The sequence below is a fragment of the Pipistrellus hanaki genome (assembly GCF_964339955.1).
Source record: "Pipistrellus hanaki genome assembly, chromosome: 19".
Lineage (NCBI taxonomy): Eukaryota > Metazoa > Chordata > Mammalia > Chiroptera > Vespertilionidae > Pipistrellus > Pipistrellus hanaki.
The window spans coordinates 21612385-21628331 of record NC_140521.1 but is presented as its reverse complement, the minus strand read 5'-3'; the positions used below and the strand labels follow the sequence as shown (position 1 = coordinate 21628331).

The 15947-nt window shown below is 52.5% G+C and overlaps 1 protein-coding gene across 1 annotated transcript; it reads right to left on the bottom strand.

The window, feature by feature from the left end:
• Positions 1–2485: 2485 nt before the first annotated feature.
• PRKAB1 (protein kinase AMP-activated non-catalytic subunit beta 1) lies at positions 2486–12218 on the bottom strand. Its single transcript, XM_084867590.1, has 8 exons — positions 12082–12218; positions 11787–11954; positions 8980–9143; positions 7631–7724; positions 7250–7364; positions 5218–5351; positions 4000–4068; positions 2486–3776 (listed from the first exon to the last, which is right to left on the bottom strand). Exons 2-8 carry the CDS (start codon positions 11943–11945, stop codon positions 3699–3701), a joined length of 813 nt encoding a protein of 270 aa, XP_084723716.1. The 5' UTR covers positions 11946–11954; positions 12082–12218; the 3' UTR covers positions 2486–3698.
• Positions 12219–15947: the final 3729 nt, after the last annotated feature.

Below are 15947 nucleotides of genomic sequence, written 5' to 3'. Positions count from 1 at the left end.
GAAATGAAAGGAGCTTTAGGGACCGTCTAGCGCTAGTCCAAACCCTCTCATTTGTTCAGGGGGGATAAGTCAGACTGAAAGAGGTCATGTGGTTTGCCCAAGGTCACCTAGCTAGTCAGCAACTGAACTGGACATTCCTAAAGTTGAGCCCCACCCTGGGAGGGGATGCTGGGGGAATGGCTGACTCCAGGGCGAAGTCAGGCTTTGCTTGACCTGGTCTTGGGGCGCTGTTGGCTTCCCTGTTACACCTGCACATGGAGCCAAAGGGAAAGGGAGGAAATGGCCTTGCCTGGGTTCTTTGTTTTCTGGTTTCAGTATGTTGATATATGGTTCTATTTACTCTGCAATATCATTTTATATTTGTAATTTAATGACCTTTGCCTCCCCATATTCATCTACAATAAACAAACAAACAAACATGCAGCCGAAACCTGTTTGGCTCAGTGGTAGAGCGTTGGTCTGCGGACTGAAGGGTCCCAGGTTCGATTCCGGTCAAGGGCATGTACCTTCGTTGTGGGCACATCCCCAGTAGGGGGTGTACAAGAGGCAGCTGATCGATGATTCTCTCTCATCGATGTTTCTAACTCTCTGTTCCTCTCTCTTCCTCTCTGTAAAAAATCAATAAAATATATATTTAAAAAAAAACAAAAAAAAACATGCAACGTATCCATAACTCTGCTACACCAAGCCACGCCCACCAGCCAATCAGGAGCAAATATGCAAATTAACCTACCCAAGATGGCTGCAGCCACAGAGCTGGAGAGAGCAGGAGGCTTGGGTTGCCCTGGCAATGGAGGAAGCCAAGCTTCCCACTCACCCTGGTCGGCCCTGGCCTCTGCTCAAGGCTACAAAGTTTCAATTATAGAAGATAAATGAATCCTAGATACTTGCTTCCAGCCAGCCCTGAACTCTGCTCAAGGAGATGCTGGGGGGGGGGGGGGAAGGAGGGGCTTGGACCTTGGGTTGCTGGGGGGCAGGGTGATAAGGCTGGGATGGGACAGCAGGGGTCATTGGGGATAAGCAGATGAGCAGGGGGGCCAGTTGGGGGTGAGCAGGCATCAGTGGGAGTCAGTTGGAGTAATCAGGACAGCAGGGGGGCAATTGGGGGCGAACAGGCTAGTGGGGAGGGAAGGTGGGGGTGAGCAGGCCAGCGGGGGTTGGGGGGACGACAGAGTGGTTAGGGGCAATCAGGCAGGCAGGTGAATGGCTGGAGCCAGCAGTGGCAGATTGTGGGAGGGATGTCCAACTGCCGGTTTAGGCTTGATCCCTGTAATCTGGCAGTAGGACATCTTTTGAGGGGTCCCAGATTGAAGAGGGTGTAGGCTGGGCCACTAGTTTGCATATGAACTCCCAGAGGGAAAAAATCTCTCTACATTCATAAGCAACTCACGCTTTAGCCACGTACCCAGTCCTCACCCACATGGGCCTGCTACCAGAGGATCATTCCCTGCGTCGTGGAACACTGCAGGCCTGCCGGTGGCTTCGCCCGTGCTTTTCCACATCCATGGGATAACCTCTATTACCTCTTGGGTACAGTCTTTCACTTGGGTGTGTGAGCAATCTTCTGCCCACAGGGACTTGCTTTTGTGTTGCTTTTTAAAGAAAATGAAGCCGTTTAAATACACAAGCATCTGTGCTGAGTGCGAACACCATGTGCTTGTTTTGCGGTTGGACCCTGTGCTCCCTCCGTCATCTCGGCCGGGTCCCCATGGTCCCTGGGCTGCGCAGGGCAGTTACCGGGCTTACTGGCTCCAAATGCTTCCACAGTGCATCTCCAGCTTGGCTTCTTCTGAAATTCGTGGGTAGAGCCAATTTGCAGGTTGCATTTTCCAGCTTAGGCTTTTGTTATTTTTTAAGTTTTTACTGATTTTAGAGAAAGAGGGAGAAACGTTAACCAGCTGCTCACCCTTTACTGGGGGTCGTGCCTACAGCCCAGGCATGTGCCCTGACCGGGACTTGAACCGGCACCCTCTCAGGCCCTGGGACAACCAACTGAACCACTCTGGCCAGAGCTGGGCTTTCTGGATGAGATGACTAATTATCCAAGCCGCTCTCCACCTCAAGTGCACCAGCAGTCCCAGAGGTCCCCTTTCCTCTGGAACTCATTTCGACGACCGATGCCTAGGAAGAATGGCTCATTAAAGGGATACTGTAACCGTCCATCTCTTTGGGAGGACAGAGCCAGTCAGCTGGCAAGCACAGGTCTGACTCCAGGTCGTCCTGGTGGCTTCCAGGCAGGTGCCATGAACCCAGGCTCCCGCTCGGTGCTTGAACAGGTAGCAGCACCTCTGCCCTGGGATACCACCTCCCCGCCTCACCCGGAACATTCTCGGCGATCTCTCCTCAGCTTCCCTTGTGATTCAGCCGTTCAAAAGGACCTGAAATCTCCAGGGTTTATAGCCTTTCAGACTGTGTGTGCGGAATGCGTGTGGTCAGGGAACGGAGCCTCACCCGTGGGTTACAGGACATGAAAATGATTGGAAAGCATGGCACTGAATGAATGCTTTATTGAAACCTGTACGTAAAGGCGCCAATAACTCAGTGTTTTGAAACAGTAACAAAAAAGGGTTATTTTAACCCGGACCCGGGTTTAAGGAACAGGTACTGGAAGCCAGGAGTTCCTTCCCGGGTCCTAGCAGGAACACCGAGCACGACAGCTTCCGCTGACTTGAGGACGAGCCTGCACTGATGGGGACATCGTGGCATCTCCCCGGAAGCCACGCCAGCATGAAGAGGTTCGTTTTGGTCCAGAGGAGGTCATCCCAACACACATTTAGAAGGCTGCTGTCGAGTTCCTTGCAGAGTAAGCAACAGAACTGCGACAGCCTTCTAGGTGGGGACGGAGGTCCTGAGCAGTGGCATAGGCTGGGGTAGGTGCTCCCCCAAGGTTTGCATGGTAACACCGTCACCTCATTACGGTGAGAATATAAAGCTGGACGACCTTGCTGCTACCAGCGGCCAGTCCTCGGGATCGTCCAGCTTGATGGAGAAATCCGGCAGCGGTTTTCGAAGTCTGTTCTGAGAACAGATTATTGCTGAGCAGTTTGTTCACATGATCTACATTCTAGCTGGGTGATTAGAAAATTCCCTAAGGCTGTACATCAGCCACTTTTGGTTAAAAAGACACACACAACAAAACGTAGTGCAGTAAGTGTAACAACTGTAAAACTTCACCTGAAGTCAGAGGTGCTAATTGCTATAGAAACGACACCTCCCTGGAGCAGAGCGCGGGAGACAATATTGCTTTGACTGCAGAGGCCGGCAACACCAGCACTGCCCTCGGTGTTGGCGCCAGAGCCAGGCCGTGGAAGCACACGTACAATTAGGAACTCTGTGTGGCCTCGTTCCTGCTTCCCAGGCATCTGCTACGAAAGCAGCTAGTGTTTGTTTTGGCTAAGGAACCTCCACGACCGGTGTGTGGGTGTGTTTAGAAGTGCACCCGTCCTCGCGCCCTGTGGGGGCTGCGGGCCTTTGTGCTCGGCTCTGCTCTCGGCACGGGGTGTGGAGAGGGCCGTGACGGATGGAGGCGCGCCAGGACCTGCTGTGCCCAGAACCGGCCTTCAGGCAGGACTGGGGCGGTATGAAATGTCTTACAGAGCGTGAAATGGGGAATTTACAGTCCCTTCCCTCGGCGGGAAGCATGCGTGTGTGTAGCCTGGTGGTGCCCGTGTGCTGGGCTCACGGCGGCTCGCAGCTCCTCATATCGGCTTGTACAACAAGGTGGTGACATACTTCTTCTTGTAGCGGTGGGTCGCGCTGAGCACCATCACTCCGTCCTGAGAAAGGGCGGAAATGACAAGTGATCAGGACTCACCGTTCATGGAGGGCACGAGCATCACCACGCGGCTTCATCCAAGGTTCCCGGGCCGCCTCGGGACCGGAGGGGGTCTGCCTCAGGTCCTGGGCTGCCCCTTAGCCAACAACTCCGGGGAGCTCAGCTCCAGGGGCTCAGAGCACACTTTGAGAAGCACACCCTAACAGCAGCAGACACGCCATTACCTTGATAGACAGCGCATACAGGTGGTTCAACATGACGTGGTTGGGCTCGGGGAGCAGAGCCGGATCACACTGTGAGGAACAGAAGCAGACTGAGGTGAGCATGTGGGTTTGGGAACCAGGAAGACAGCCCCGGGAGCAGAGGAGAATGAGCAGCCGCTCAGCCCGTCTTTCTCCGTCAGGCGGACGCCGGGAGGCGAGGGCTGTGCTTCCTTCTCCTACACGGGGAGCCTCAGTGTGCTGCGGGGCCTGGTGTCTCTCAGGCTTTGCCCACGCCCTGTCCTCCTGTTGGAGCGGCAGGAGACAGCTGTCCAGAGTGCACTTTGGAGGAAGCGGGAGGATACAGTCTATACCAACACTCCCGAGCAGTGGGCGCCTGGGTCACTGGGGGGAGGGGCTCACAGGACAGGCACTCATGTTGCCACACCCTCCAATCTTTAAAGAGAACCCAGAAATCTGGATTTCTTTTTCCAATGTGCCACTCTCGTTTTAGAAATGCTCATTCCAATGAGAAAAGGTGTAGCCAGAGGTCAGCTCAGCTGCCAGATGTGTGTGTTAGGCACTCTCTGCCCCGAGGTGGTCCCTGGGTAACAAAGCGGAGCCAGGAGCCAGTGCAGGGACCGCCTGCACACGTGTCCTTCAGCCCCCGTCTCGTACACGCTTGTGTGGAGTCCGGAGTGAATGGATGCCTTCAGGCGGTGGCTTGAACAAAGGACATCCAGCCTCCCCAGGAATCCCAGAGCAGAAAACCGGGTGATTTGGGTTCCACAAAATGGACAATTAGCCACGAGGGAGGGAAGGTGTGTTCTCCAGGGCCCAGGAGGACCTGCACTTCCTTTTGTGCTAGCGACCTCCAGGGGGAATGTGCTGCCCGGACACCCAATTCTGACCTAAGAGCAAGTTTCTGAAGGCATGGGGGGGGGGGGGGGGGGGGCCTAGAGGAGGAATTCCATCATGCAGCTTACTGAGAAGGGCTTATGTATTTTTGTCATAACATCTGAAAGGAGTAAAATGCAAGGAAAAGCTCCGAAAGGCCTGTTGGAGGGGAGCAGCACCCACTGGCGGAGGCCTTGCCAGTAGCCGTCCCCACGGCAGGTGGACCCGGCAATTGGCACTGGGGGGCGACACTGAGCTTTCCGGCAGCTGCTCTGCAGAGGTGGACAGAGAGGGGGCGGCTGCACGCGCCCGCGGAGGACGGTGCAGGAGACCCTGTGCACTCACAGAGATGCCCGTGTCCTTGTTCAGGATGACCTGGAGCAGGTGTGGGGGCAGGATGGGCGGTGCTTTAAACCGCTCCTCCGGCTTGGAGATGTAGGGCTCCTGGTGGTAGGGTCCTGGCGGGGAGCTGGACAGTTCTGTTGGGAGATGGTGACAGGACACTTACGTGAAAATGGAGTCAGAGCAGTCTGACTTAACTGACAGCACCGTCTAGTGTTGCCTGTCCTCTGTCCCCTCAATACAGATTTACATTCTCCTGCAGAAGACACAGGCCCCGAGGGTGAAGAGCAGAGGCAATGAGAAAACCTTTGGAATTCGGTGACTGGATAACCTTCAGGAGCGACCTTAGATGCCTTTGCAGGAGACAGCAGTTGTGGCGGAGATGGAGCGTCTGGTCAGACTAACAAGGAAGCTGTCCCGTGACCTAACGGGAGGGGCATGCTGCTCGCTATGGGCTGCACCGGCCAACACCGCAAAGAAGCTCCAGGCACCGAGTGAGGCTTACGTGACTTGGCCTGAGCTGGGAGCACCGCCGGCCAGAATAAAACAAGATAAAGCAGCCTGTTTGTACAGTTATATGAGGCACCGGCACATTGAAAATCAAAACAAAGCAAAATGGGAAACCCGATCTCCAATGGCACTTGACTTTATCACTTTCAGGTTCCTTTCAAACTCCTGCTCGAGTGTCTCGATTCTACAGACTATTAAGAAGCTTCTAGAAGCACCGTATTTCTCAAAGTTAGAAGCAGCTCCCTCAGCTGGGAGGACATCGGGAAGGGGCTGGTCGCCTGACCCTGGGCTGTCTGGAATAAACAGGGCCCGGCTGGCCAGTTTCCTCATCGCACTTTCTAGGGAAAGGCTCCCTTCCCGGGACCGGAACAGCTCACAGCAGGAAGCGGAGAAAGGCAGTACGTGCAGAACACCGAGCCACCGGGAGCCAATCCAGATGCTAAGAGCCCGAGAAGCCTCCAGAAAGCCTGAGTGGGCTACCTGCAGGGGGGCGGGGTCAGTTTCCTGTCCCAGTGATGTAGGCTGGGAACCGTGACTAAAAGCCCCAGTGCCCATGTGGCCCAGTGGATAGGGGATATTTGGGCATTTCCTCCATCCCCCAATCCCCACCCATCTGGAAAGGAAACACTTGGTTTCTCTAAAAGACCAGGTAACTAGCCAGAAAGAAGAACTCGACGTCTGGATTTCCGACTCCTACGCACACCACCTGGCCTGCCAGCCCCAGCAAGCCCCCACGGCCCTTCACCACCGGAGCCCCCAGGAACGAGGCCTGGAGGCAGAACCTCCCGCGGAGCCAGGCGGCGAAGAGGAATCATCCTGCAAACTGAGCGGGAGCCGTTTTCTCTGACTGACAGCACCGCCCGGGGAACCTCCCGGGCCGCAGGGGCCCAGGGGTCGTTTAAAGGCCGCAGGGCGGTTGCTGCTGACACGTCAGAGGACAACACATCCTCCCGCTGAACTGCACTATGTTTCCGGCATTCCTTCCCGTGGGTTTGGATGGAAAGGGCTAGGACTGGATGACTCGTGAGAGACGGGAAAGGTTTCCGAGTCTGTCCTCAGCAGGCTGTGTGTGCAGCCTGTTTCCTGCGGCGAGCCTCCTTGCCCAACAAGGCGCTAATGTGCCACAGGGTGACGGCCAAGGTCACGGAGTGCCTGCTTACCACGTGCCAGGCTGCAACGCTGCAGGCACCCTGAGCAGCGGGGCTGGCAGGCTTCCCCGGTGCTGGCTCATCGCGGCCCAAGGCCAGGCTCCCAGGCCTTTTGGTTCTGTTTCAATTCTCTGATCTCTGTGGCCAAGCCGACCTACTGAACCTGGAGATACGCCCCAAACTGACTGCCTGCTCCCGCGGGGCCGAATTTCAGCCACCTGACCCCAGGTTAGAATTTATCCTGAGGCTCTTTAGGGAGCTACCAACGTCCACTGGTTGGGCAGCTTGACTCAAGAGTGAGAGGAGAGGGAGACAGGGGACTTCTATCCTGTCCAGCCCCCACCTGCACACACCGGGGATAAAATAACTGTTCATACCAGACACATCGGAGCACTTTTGGGAATCCACCATTAAAGCATCAAACACTTCAAAGTCAGTTTTCTTCACTTGAATGATGTTGTTAACTGTGCCAAGCTGGCTGGTTACTACTGGCTGGGAAGAGACAGACAGGCAGAAATCATAACGGGGAAGGTCTGGGGTTATTCTTAGAGGATCTAGAATTCCTGGCTGGGAGGGCTCAGGTCTTGTCTAGCCAACCGGCTCCTCTTGGTCAGCGTGCCCATAGTCTGTCCCTCGGCACTGTCATCTGGCTCAGCCACACGGGGACTCCTACCGGGACAAAGGGGCCTGGCAACAGTCAGGAAGGTGACTCATCGGGACTGTGCGGCGGCCGGAGGCCGGAGGGCGGGGGAGAGTACCTCAGAAGGGTCGTGTGTCCACTGACCATCCACATAGAACTTGTACTGATGCTCTCCTTCCGGCAGGTCCAGGATGGCTACAAAGTTGTTATGGCTGCCAGGAAAAGAAAGTAGAGGTTTCCGCTGAGTGGGCTGCCTTCTGAGCTAACTTACAAAACCAGCCACAGAACTAAACAAAACCTTCCCATGTAAAACCAAGACTTCAGCTGCAGGAGTCTTTTTAACCAATTCAAGCAATTCAATACATAGATCTTAATCTAGAAATGGTCAAGGAAGCAGGGAAGCAACGTTTTATTAAAACTCACTTTACTCAAAAGGTCGGCCGACAGGCATTTGTCCTCGGCGTGCACACAGAACGCCTGGCAGCCTAGATGCCAAGGAGGATGGCAACAGCCTGCAGTTGAGCTTTACCCTTTGTCAGTTTGCGAAGGGCAGGAAAGGGGAGCAATTTAATAGGAGGCGAAAGTTCTCTGAAGAAGCATAGTTGTTAAAAAGGTCCCGGAAAACCTTTGTTTTGTTCCTGACTTGAAGCAGCTGCCACTGTGCCCAGCAGCTCCCTCCCACACCGACTGAACCCCTGGAAAGCAGGTGGCTCCCCGACAATAATGAGGCCTGGCCGCGCGGACCACGTTTCTCCCCCGGCTTCACCAGGAGTACCCCCCAGGGGAGATGCTGTCACTGACCCTTTGAGACAAAAGTCCACGTAGGGCTCCTGATGAACTACCGTTTTCCCGAAAATAAGACATCCTCCGAAAATAAGACTAGCACATGGAAAGATAAGACATCCCCTGAAAATAAGACCTAGCGCAACTTTGGGAGAAAAAATTAATATAAGACACTGTCTTATTTTCAGGGAAACAGGGTAGTTTACTGCGGTCTTGTTAACGATGCTACTTGACATGTACCTTTCAAACAAAAGTAACGCACAGAGAATCCGAGTTAGAAGGAACCTCAGAGATCGTCTGATCCAACAGTCTCTTCTTACGGATAGGAACGCCGAGGCTCAGGTATTAATGACAGGTTAGCCCAGTAATGTGGTCTCAAGTCTGGTCTAGAAATTCCCAGCCTGGTGCTTCTCTACAGCACTAGGAATAGCTTTCTCTTTCCTAGAATCCTGCCTGCGCAAACGCACAGCCGAACATGCGAAGTGGAAGCCATGCTTGTCACTGCGTGTGCTCTAAACCCAGACACGTGGGTGTGAGAATGGAACCTATGAATTATTAAGCAAGATTATTCTCCCATTCAGCATTGGTATTATAAAAACACCCTTCCTGTTCACCGGCAGAGATGGTTCAGGGACAAGAGCATCCCTGAGCGGAGACACTACGTGAACCCTCCCAGGCAATTACCTTCGTGTGAGCGGAAGTTTGCTCCAGTTGTTGAAGGACCCGGATAAGTACACCTCCTTGCCGCCCCCCGTCCAGCGGAAGACGGTGGGTCGGGCCTGGGCAGGAGCTTTGTCGTTCACTTCCAGGTCGTGCTGCCAGGCCAGGAACTCCTCCTTCTCCGGAGCCTGGGAACACAGTGTGAGCTCAGGGACAGGAAGTCATTAGTGAGCTCCCTGCACAGTTACCCTGATATTGACAACTCATTCTAGAGGCAGCTGTTACTACCAAGGTTCATGTTCAGGCTCATTAACTGGCCAGGACGTCAGGTCCCCACCAGCAAAATGGAGATGGTAAAAACAGCAATTTAAGACTGTTGTGGAGACTGAGCGAGGAAGTCCATGTAAAATGCTCTGCGTCGTGTCTGACATATGGTAAGCGCTTGCAAATTATTAGCTATCATTGCTGTGATTAAAGAGGACTACATTAAAATCCTAGGAGAAATGACAAAACTCCCTTGGGAGAAGGTGCGAGGAATTCAAGACTAGCTTAATAAAGGTCATTTTCCTCCCTTAGTTAAGCAAGAACATGAACATTTATTAGGGACAATTCCAGAGGTGTCAACCTGAAAATTGGCAAAGCCAGATTCCGAGGAAGGGAAAAACTACATTCCCCGACTGCCATCCAGACACGGGAGAAAAAGGAAAGTCAAAGACCAGCCCTCCCCACGGTCCACAGTAGCTCTTAGCGGGGTAAACGACGTGTAACTGGGACGCTCCAGAGAGAAGAGACACGTCTGACTCTGGGTGAATATATGGGGTTTTGAATCTGTTAGGTGTTTCCTAGTCAGCAGCCGAAGACTTTAAAAGCGCAGGAGTTCCAGGCTGGGAGAGACTGTTGACATGTTGAACGGGCATCTTCCTGTCACATACTGACCTGAGCACGTCCTAAAGCTGCCTGCATTCTTTGAGCTTAACAAGATTCAGATTAAAGAATACCAGACTGAAAACGGTTCCCACTGAGGATTCGATAACCAACTCCAGCCAAAATGGTACATTTGGGCATAGTTAAAAGAATCCATGACTTGTTTTTTTTTTTATGACACTATTTCAAATCATTCTCCACACATCATCTGTATGCTAAACATTTTTTAAAGAAGTTTTGAAATAGCAACAGAACAAAAACTTCTTTTTTGTCGTTGTTAATCAGTCGCTCAAGGATATTTTCCCACTGATTTTTAGGGAGTGTAGGAGGGGGAGAGACACACAGAAAGAAACATTGATGTGAGGGTCACATCGATTGGTTGCTTTCTGCAGGCATAACCAGGGCCAGGAATTGAGCCTGCAACAGAGGTACAACCTGGGACCCTTCAGTCTGTGGGCCAATGCTCTATCCTTTGAGCAAAACAGGCTAGGGCAGAACAAATACTTCTTGAAGAAAGTAGTTTCATTCTTATGCTGTCTTAAGTAGCCTTCCTTGGGCCAAAATTATTACTGAGGGAAGGGATGTCAAGTCCTTGGAAAACCAGGACTCCAGGTTGCACATAGCTTCCCAGGAATGCAACAGATTGCACATAGCTTCCCAGGAATGCAACAGATTCAGAAGGCAAGTCCAAACTGCAGGATGGAAAGCCAAGTCAAAGCAGAGCCTTTATAGCGAAGATCCAAGTGAGAATATGAGATAACCAGAGGCCCAGTGCACGAAATTCATGCAAGAGCTGGCCTTCCTTCCCCACACCCCCTGGTGCCGGCCCTGGCTTCCCTCTGGCACCTGGGACCCGGGCTTCCCTTGAAGTCCCAGCTTCGTCCAGAAGGACATCAGTCTAATTAGCAGGTTATGCTTTTCCTATTATAGATAATATGATCACCCAGCTCAACACCTGAGAGAAAATGTGAGCAAAGTTGGAACGAGTTGCTAGGCAATTAGCCTAACGGACAATGCTCAATATCCAAGTGGGTGCTGACGGAATGTGTTGGGCTGGGGCTGGGAGGCCAGGCACCTCATTTCACCGAAGCCTGCTTTGTCACACCGTCCTTAAGAAATGAGTTCTTCGTTTACGAGGCTGTACTGCACACAGCTCAGCTGCAGAGTCACTAACTGTCCTTGCAGCTGGGCACAGGCCCTATCGGGTGGTAGCAGGAGTCTGAATCATCTTAGACTTTTTGATAAATGAAAGCAGACTGTGGCAGGATGCCCACATTCGGTTGGCTGTGGCCTGTTTAACACAATGTCACGTTTCCACAACAGGGGAGAGAAGAGGAGCTGCTGCAGGCGCCTCAGGAGCGCAGTTACCCTTCTACGCCCGCTCTGAGCAAGCGGGGTAAGGGGGAACCAGATGTTTCAGGCAGGGCCAGAGCCTCTGCCCACCGCAGTCAGCTGCCCAACTCAGCTCTCAGCTTACCTGTGTGCGCCATCTCCCAAACTGACAACCTGCAAAAGCCACTACTAAACAAGGGCCAGTCTCCTCTTGCAGGGGAGGGAAGGCTTCTCAGCGGAATTGACTAGGATGCCTAAGAGGAAAGCGAGGACTGGGGCTCAGTGGCTGCTGGCTCCACAACCTTAATTAAGAATCCGAGACTCTGTCCCGGGGCCGCTTTCTCCTAACGATGTTAGTGCAGCGCGTCCCTCCGCCCTCAGGGTAACCAGACACCGGCTGCGGGCTCCTCCAGGGCCGCGGGCTCCTCCAGGGCCGTCGGTCGGGCTTCTAAGTGCAGAGGCGGAAGGAGCACCTCCCTCCCACTCTGAGGAGGAGGCTTAGAGAGAGGGGCGGTGGCGGGAGCTGGTAGATCTCCACATTAGGGAAGGGAACAGATCCCCCCATCTCCCCTCACCTTGATTTCCTCCGAGTGGAAGAGGTCGGCGTCCTCGGGGCTGTCCATCAGGATCTTGGGCCTGTCCCCATCCTTGGCGCCCCCCGAGCTGTCCCTTCGGGGCGTCTTGTGGCCGCCCTGCCGCTCCAGCGCGGCGCGCTCGCTGCTGGTGTTGCCCATGGCGGGAGTCTGCGGGGACACCGGGCGGCCGGGCCGGGCTAGGCCTCACTCCGGGGAAGAAGCCGGGGGCTCCCGCAGCCGGGGACGCGGGGTGTCGCAGGGCCCACGGAGGGAGTCGGAGCACCGGGTACCGCACCTCTCGGGCGAAGGGTTCCGGGCAGGAATCCGGTTTGAGCCGGGTCGGCACGCCTGGCGAGGTCTCAGGACGGCGCTCTCCCAGCTCCGGCAGCGGCGGCGCGAACCCAAGGAGCGCACAGATAACCAGACACACTCCCCCCGCCCCTTAGCAACTTCCGCTTCCGGTTCTCCCGCGAGCCGGCGGGGCCCACGGGTGGGCGCGGCTGGGGTCCGTTCTGCGCGAGGCTAACCCTTACTTCCGCTTCCGGTGGGAGTGCCGCGGCCAGCGGCTGCCAGAAGCGGTCTCTGTGGGCCTCGGAGCGCGCAGGCGCAGTCGACGTTTCCGGCCGCCCCGGCCCCGGGCGAGGCCGCTGAGGGACGGCAGGGGGCGCAGCCGCGCGCTGACTTTCTGGCCCCGCTCCCTGCTGGGGGTGAGTGATTCCGTCAGAGATTTGGGGTATTGTTGCTCACTTCCAGTTGATTCCACACTCTCCAGCCAAAGGGCTCGTATTAAAGGGAAAAGCTAATTAAGAGACTCAGGGGTGCGCGGGCTCTCCCGCCTTTGAGCGCCTCACAAGTGCTAAGCGACGGAAATGCAGGTTCCCAGGCCCCAACCCTCAGAAACGATGGTTCCTCGAAGCTCTGGAGTGGGTGTGCATTTTAATACGTATCCCGGGCTATTCCATGCAGGCAGCCTTGCAGCTGTTTGAGGAAAAGGACACACCCTAGGATTTCTGGAAATTTCTCACACCTAGTAACCCGGGATTGTAAAATGTTGGAGCTGTTCAGATGTTGTTCTTACATTGAGTGCACAGCCTTCTGGTAGATAATGTTGCAGCCACTTTGGACACGTCATTCTGCATAAAGTGCCTTTATTTTTTTATTTTTTTATTTTTGGTTTCCTCTTTTATTATTTTTTTATTTTTGGTTTCCTCTTTTATTATTTTTTAAAATTTTTTTATTGATTAAGATCACATATTTGTCCTCAACCCCCCATTCCAACCCCCCACCCCCCATAAAGTGCCTTTATTAACGCTTGTCATTCACTGTGGCCAGCGCTTCAGCAAGAAGTGTGTGTGCACACGTGGCCCCCAAATATTACAATCTCAGCGTCAGTCACTGTCATGTGTGTGGGTTTTGTTTTTGTTTTTGTATGTAAGTATCGCAAAATACTTCCCATTTGCTGGGCCTGCCTGGGCATGCATTTTGTCCACGGAACAAACATTTCTTTAGTATCTACAAAGGGCCAGCCATTTTGCTGGGTAAATTGGAGACACGGGTGATTATGTTCTCCTGGAGGGGAATGCCACTGTATCTATCAAAAATCGAAACAAAACAAAACGCACCTTCATTTGGGTGCACAGTTTTGCTTCTAGAAACTTCTACAGAAATCCACACCTGAAAACTGTATGTAAACATGTTCTTTGCAGCATGGTCTCTAATGCCCTAATATATTAATAATTCTGAGATACACATTTTAATCTCTATGAAACTGGATACTTTATATAGTCAGAGGAATCTTAGATTTGATGAAATAAGGAAACGAAAAACTGAAAAATGCTGAGAAGTTTGTCAATAGAAGAATGACTAAGTGAATTAAATACATGCATTTTATGGACTGCTGAGCAGCAGCCTTTACAAAGGAGGAAGAGGAGCACGCAGGTAACAATGGAGAAGGGTCTGTGCCGTCCCAGATCCCAAAGCCGATGGCAGAACAGTGGAGGTTAAGAGCTGAGCTCCGAAGTCAGCCTGCCCGGGTTCAAGTTCTGGCTTTACCACTTAGTAACTGTCACCCTTGGTTTTCCCTTTTGTGAAATAGGGAACAAAAATAACACTTCCCTGTAGGCTTGTTCTGTGAATTAATTGAGAACATGCACAAAAAGTGCCCAGCAATAGCACCTGACTCCTAGTAAACCTTTAACAAACATTAGCACTTTTACTGGCATCATTAGGCTTGCAAATGGAAGATTCTGGAAAGATATACAACAGGCTATTAATATGGTCTTCTCCGGGAATAGGAGTGGGATTGAAGAAAGGAGCAGATAGAAAGAGGACTTTCAGCTCTTTAGTTTATGGTTTGAAAGTTTTTCTACCTCAAGGATGTACTTTTGTCATTTAAAAAGGATTTTTAAAAGACAAAATAAGTGAGACATGGTTCCAGCCCCCAACACATCCACAGAGTAGAGGTGGAAACGGGCCCCTAGAAAGGCGGTAATACAGGAGGCCAGGGCTTCTCCAGGAGCCCAGGCGGGACGCAGCCAGGCCAGCGATGACCAATGTCACTGGCTGAGCTGTTTTTCTTGCTCACCGGAGTCAGCGGGAGCGGAGAAGCCTTGGACATGGAGACCTGAGCTTTGGGTGCGAGATAAGGAGGAACACTGGGGAGTGGGCCCCTAATCTGGCTGTGCAGTCGCATGGGGAAAGTTCCAGGACTTCTGCTCTGGCTCAGATACGACAAGTGGTGTCTGGTTTTCACCCAGTGAGACAGCCCAGTAACCGGGCCGGGCAGGGTCCCTGGGCAGGTGCCTATCTAAGGAGACAGGTAGGTCCTGAGATCCCACCTGCCTGGAGGAATGGGCACCTTTTCCTAATTTGTATGAACAAGCCAGGAGGACTCCCAGGGGCCCTCACATTGATTTAAAATAACACCTTGGGCTGGTCCTAGGAGAAGCAGCAGAGGTGCATAGCTTATCCTTTTTCCAGTTCCTTTTAAGCGAGCTGTCTTGCAGGATGACCCCTCCACCCAGACACAGGTCACCGCCCATCAGAACCTGAGTTCATGACCCTTGTTCTGGTTAACATTTGATTTTTGAGAGGCCTTCAGTTTTCTAACTCATTTCTCTATCGGTACCCATGTATGGCATAACTACTACCTGCCAGGCACTGTGGTAGACCTGGTGATTGAATGGGGGGCAAAACAGACCCACACTCTGTACTCTTAGTGCTCAGGATCCAGCCGGAGAGAGATACATTAATCAAACAACCACCCAACAGTCATCTGTGACAACATGACCTACTAGTTAGGAAGTCAGGGGAGGCTTCTTGGAGGAAGAGACAATTAAATTGAGATTTGAAGACTGTAGGTGTTAACAGTGAAATTTGTTTATCAAGCCCTGTGATGCACCTGGCATTGTGCTTGATATATCAACTTGTAATCTCCCCAAGAGTCCTGTGAGAGATCTGTTATTTTTATCTTTATTTCTTTGTTAATCCTCACCCGAGGACACTTTTCCATTGATTTCTAGGGAGAGTGGAAGAGAGAGGGAGAGACATCGATGTGAGAGAAACACATTGATTGGTTGCTTCCTGCTCAAGCCCAGACCAGGGCCAGGGCCAGGGCCAGGGCCAGAGAGGAACCTGCAACCAAGGAACATGCCCCCTACTGGAACCAAACCCAGGACGCTTTGGTCTGCAAGCTGAAGCTCTATCCACTGAGCCAAACCGGTAGGGCGAGATCTAGTATGTTATCACTTGTATCTTATAGATAAACTGAAGCTCAGAGAGATGAAGTGATTTGTTCAAGGTCACACAGCTGGGAAGTCATGGGACCAGTATTCAAATGCCGGGCAGCTAGCTGATTTAGAAATGTAGGCATCACGGACAGATCATTGGAGAAGGGGTGAGGTGAGATTATTTGGGGTAGGCCAATGGGTGAGGCTGATTAAGATTATAAATATAAAGATGGAATGGTCACTCAGTGAAGGAGATCAAACCAGGTATTTTTGTTTTAAAATCTATTGAGTTTTATAACTTATGGGCCCATGTTTCTGATTGTTACCAAACTAATTAAAAATTGAAAGTTTGGGGTCATGAATTGTGGGATCACTTATTAAATAGTGAATAAGGCCCTAGGTTTGGCTAAGTGTGCTGTGGACTGAAGAGTCC

Coding starts and splice junctions, on each gene's coding strand:
- PRKAB1 (XM_084867590.1), bottom strand. CDS start 11,945: ATGGGCAACACCAGCAGCGAGCGCGCCGCGCTGGAGCGGCAGGGCGGC. Junction 9,144..11,786: donor TCCACTCGGAGGAAATCAAG/GTGAGGGGAGAT, acceptor CTGTGTTCCCAG/GCTCCGGAGAAGGAGGAGTT. Junction 7,365..7,630: donor GGACACACGACCCTTCTGAG/GTACTCTCCCCC, acceptor GTCTCTTCCCAG/CCAGTAGTAACCAGCCAGCT.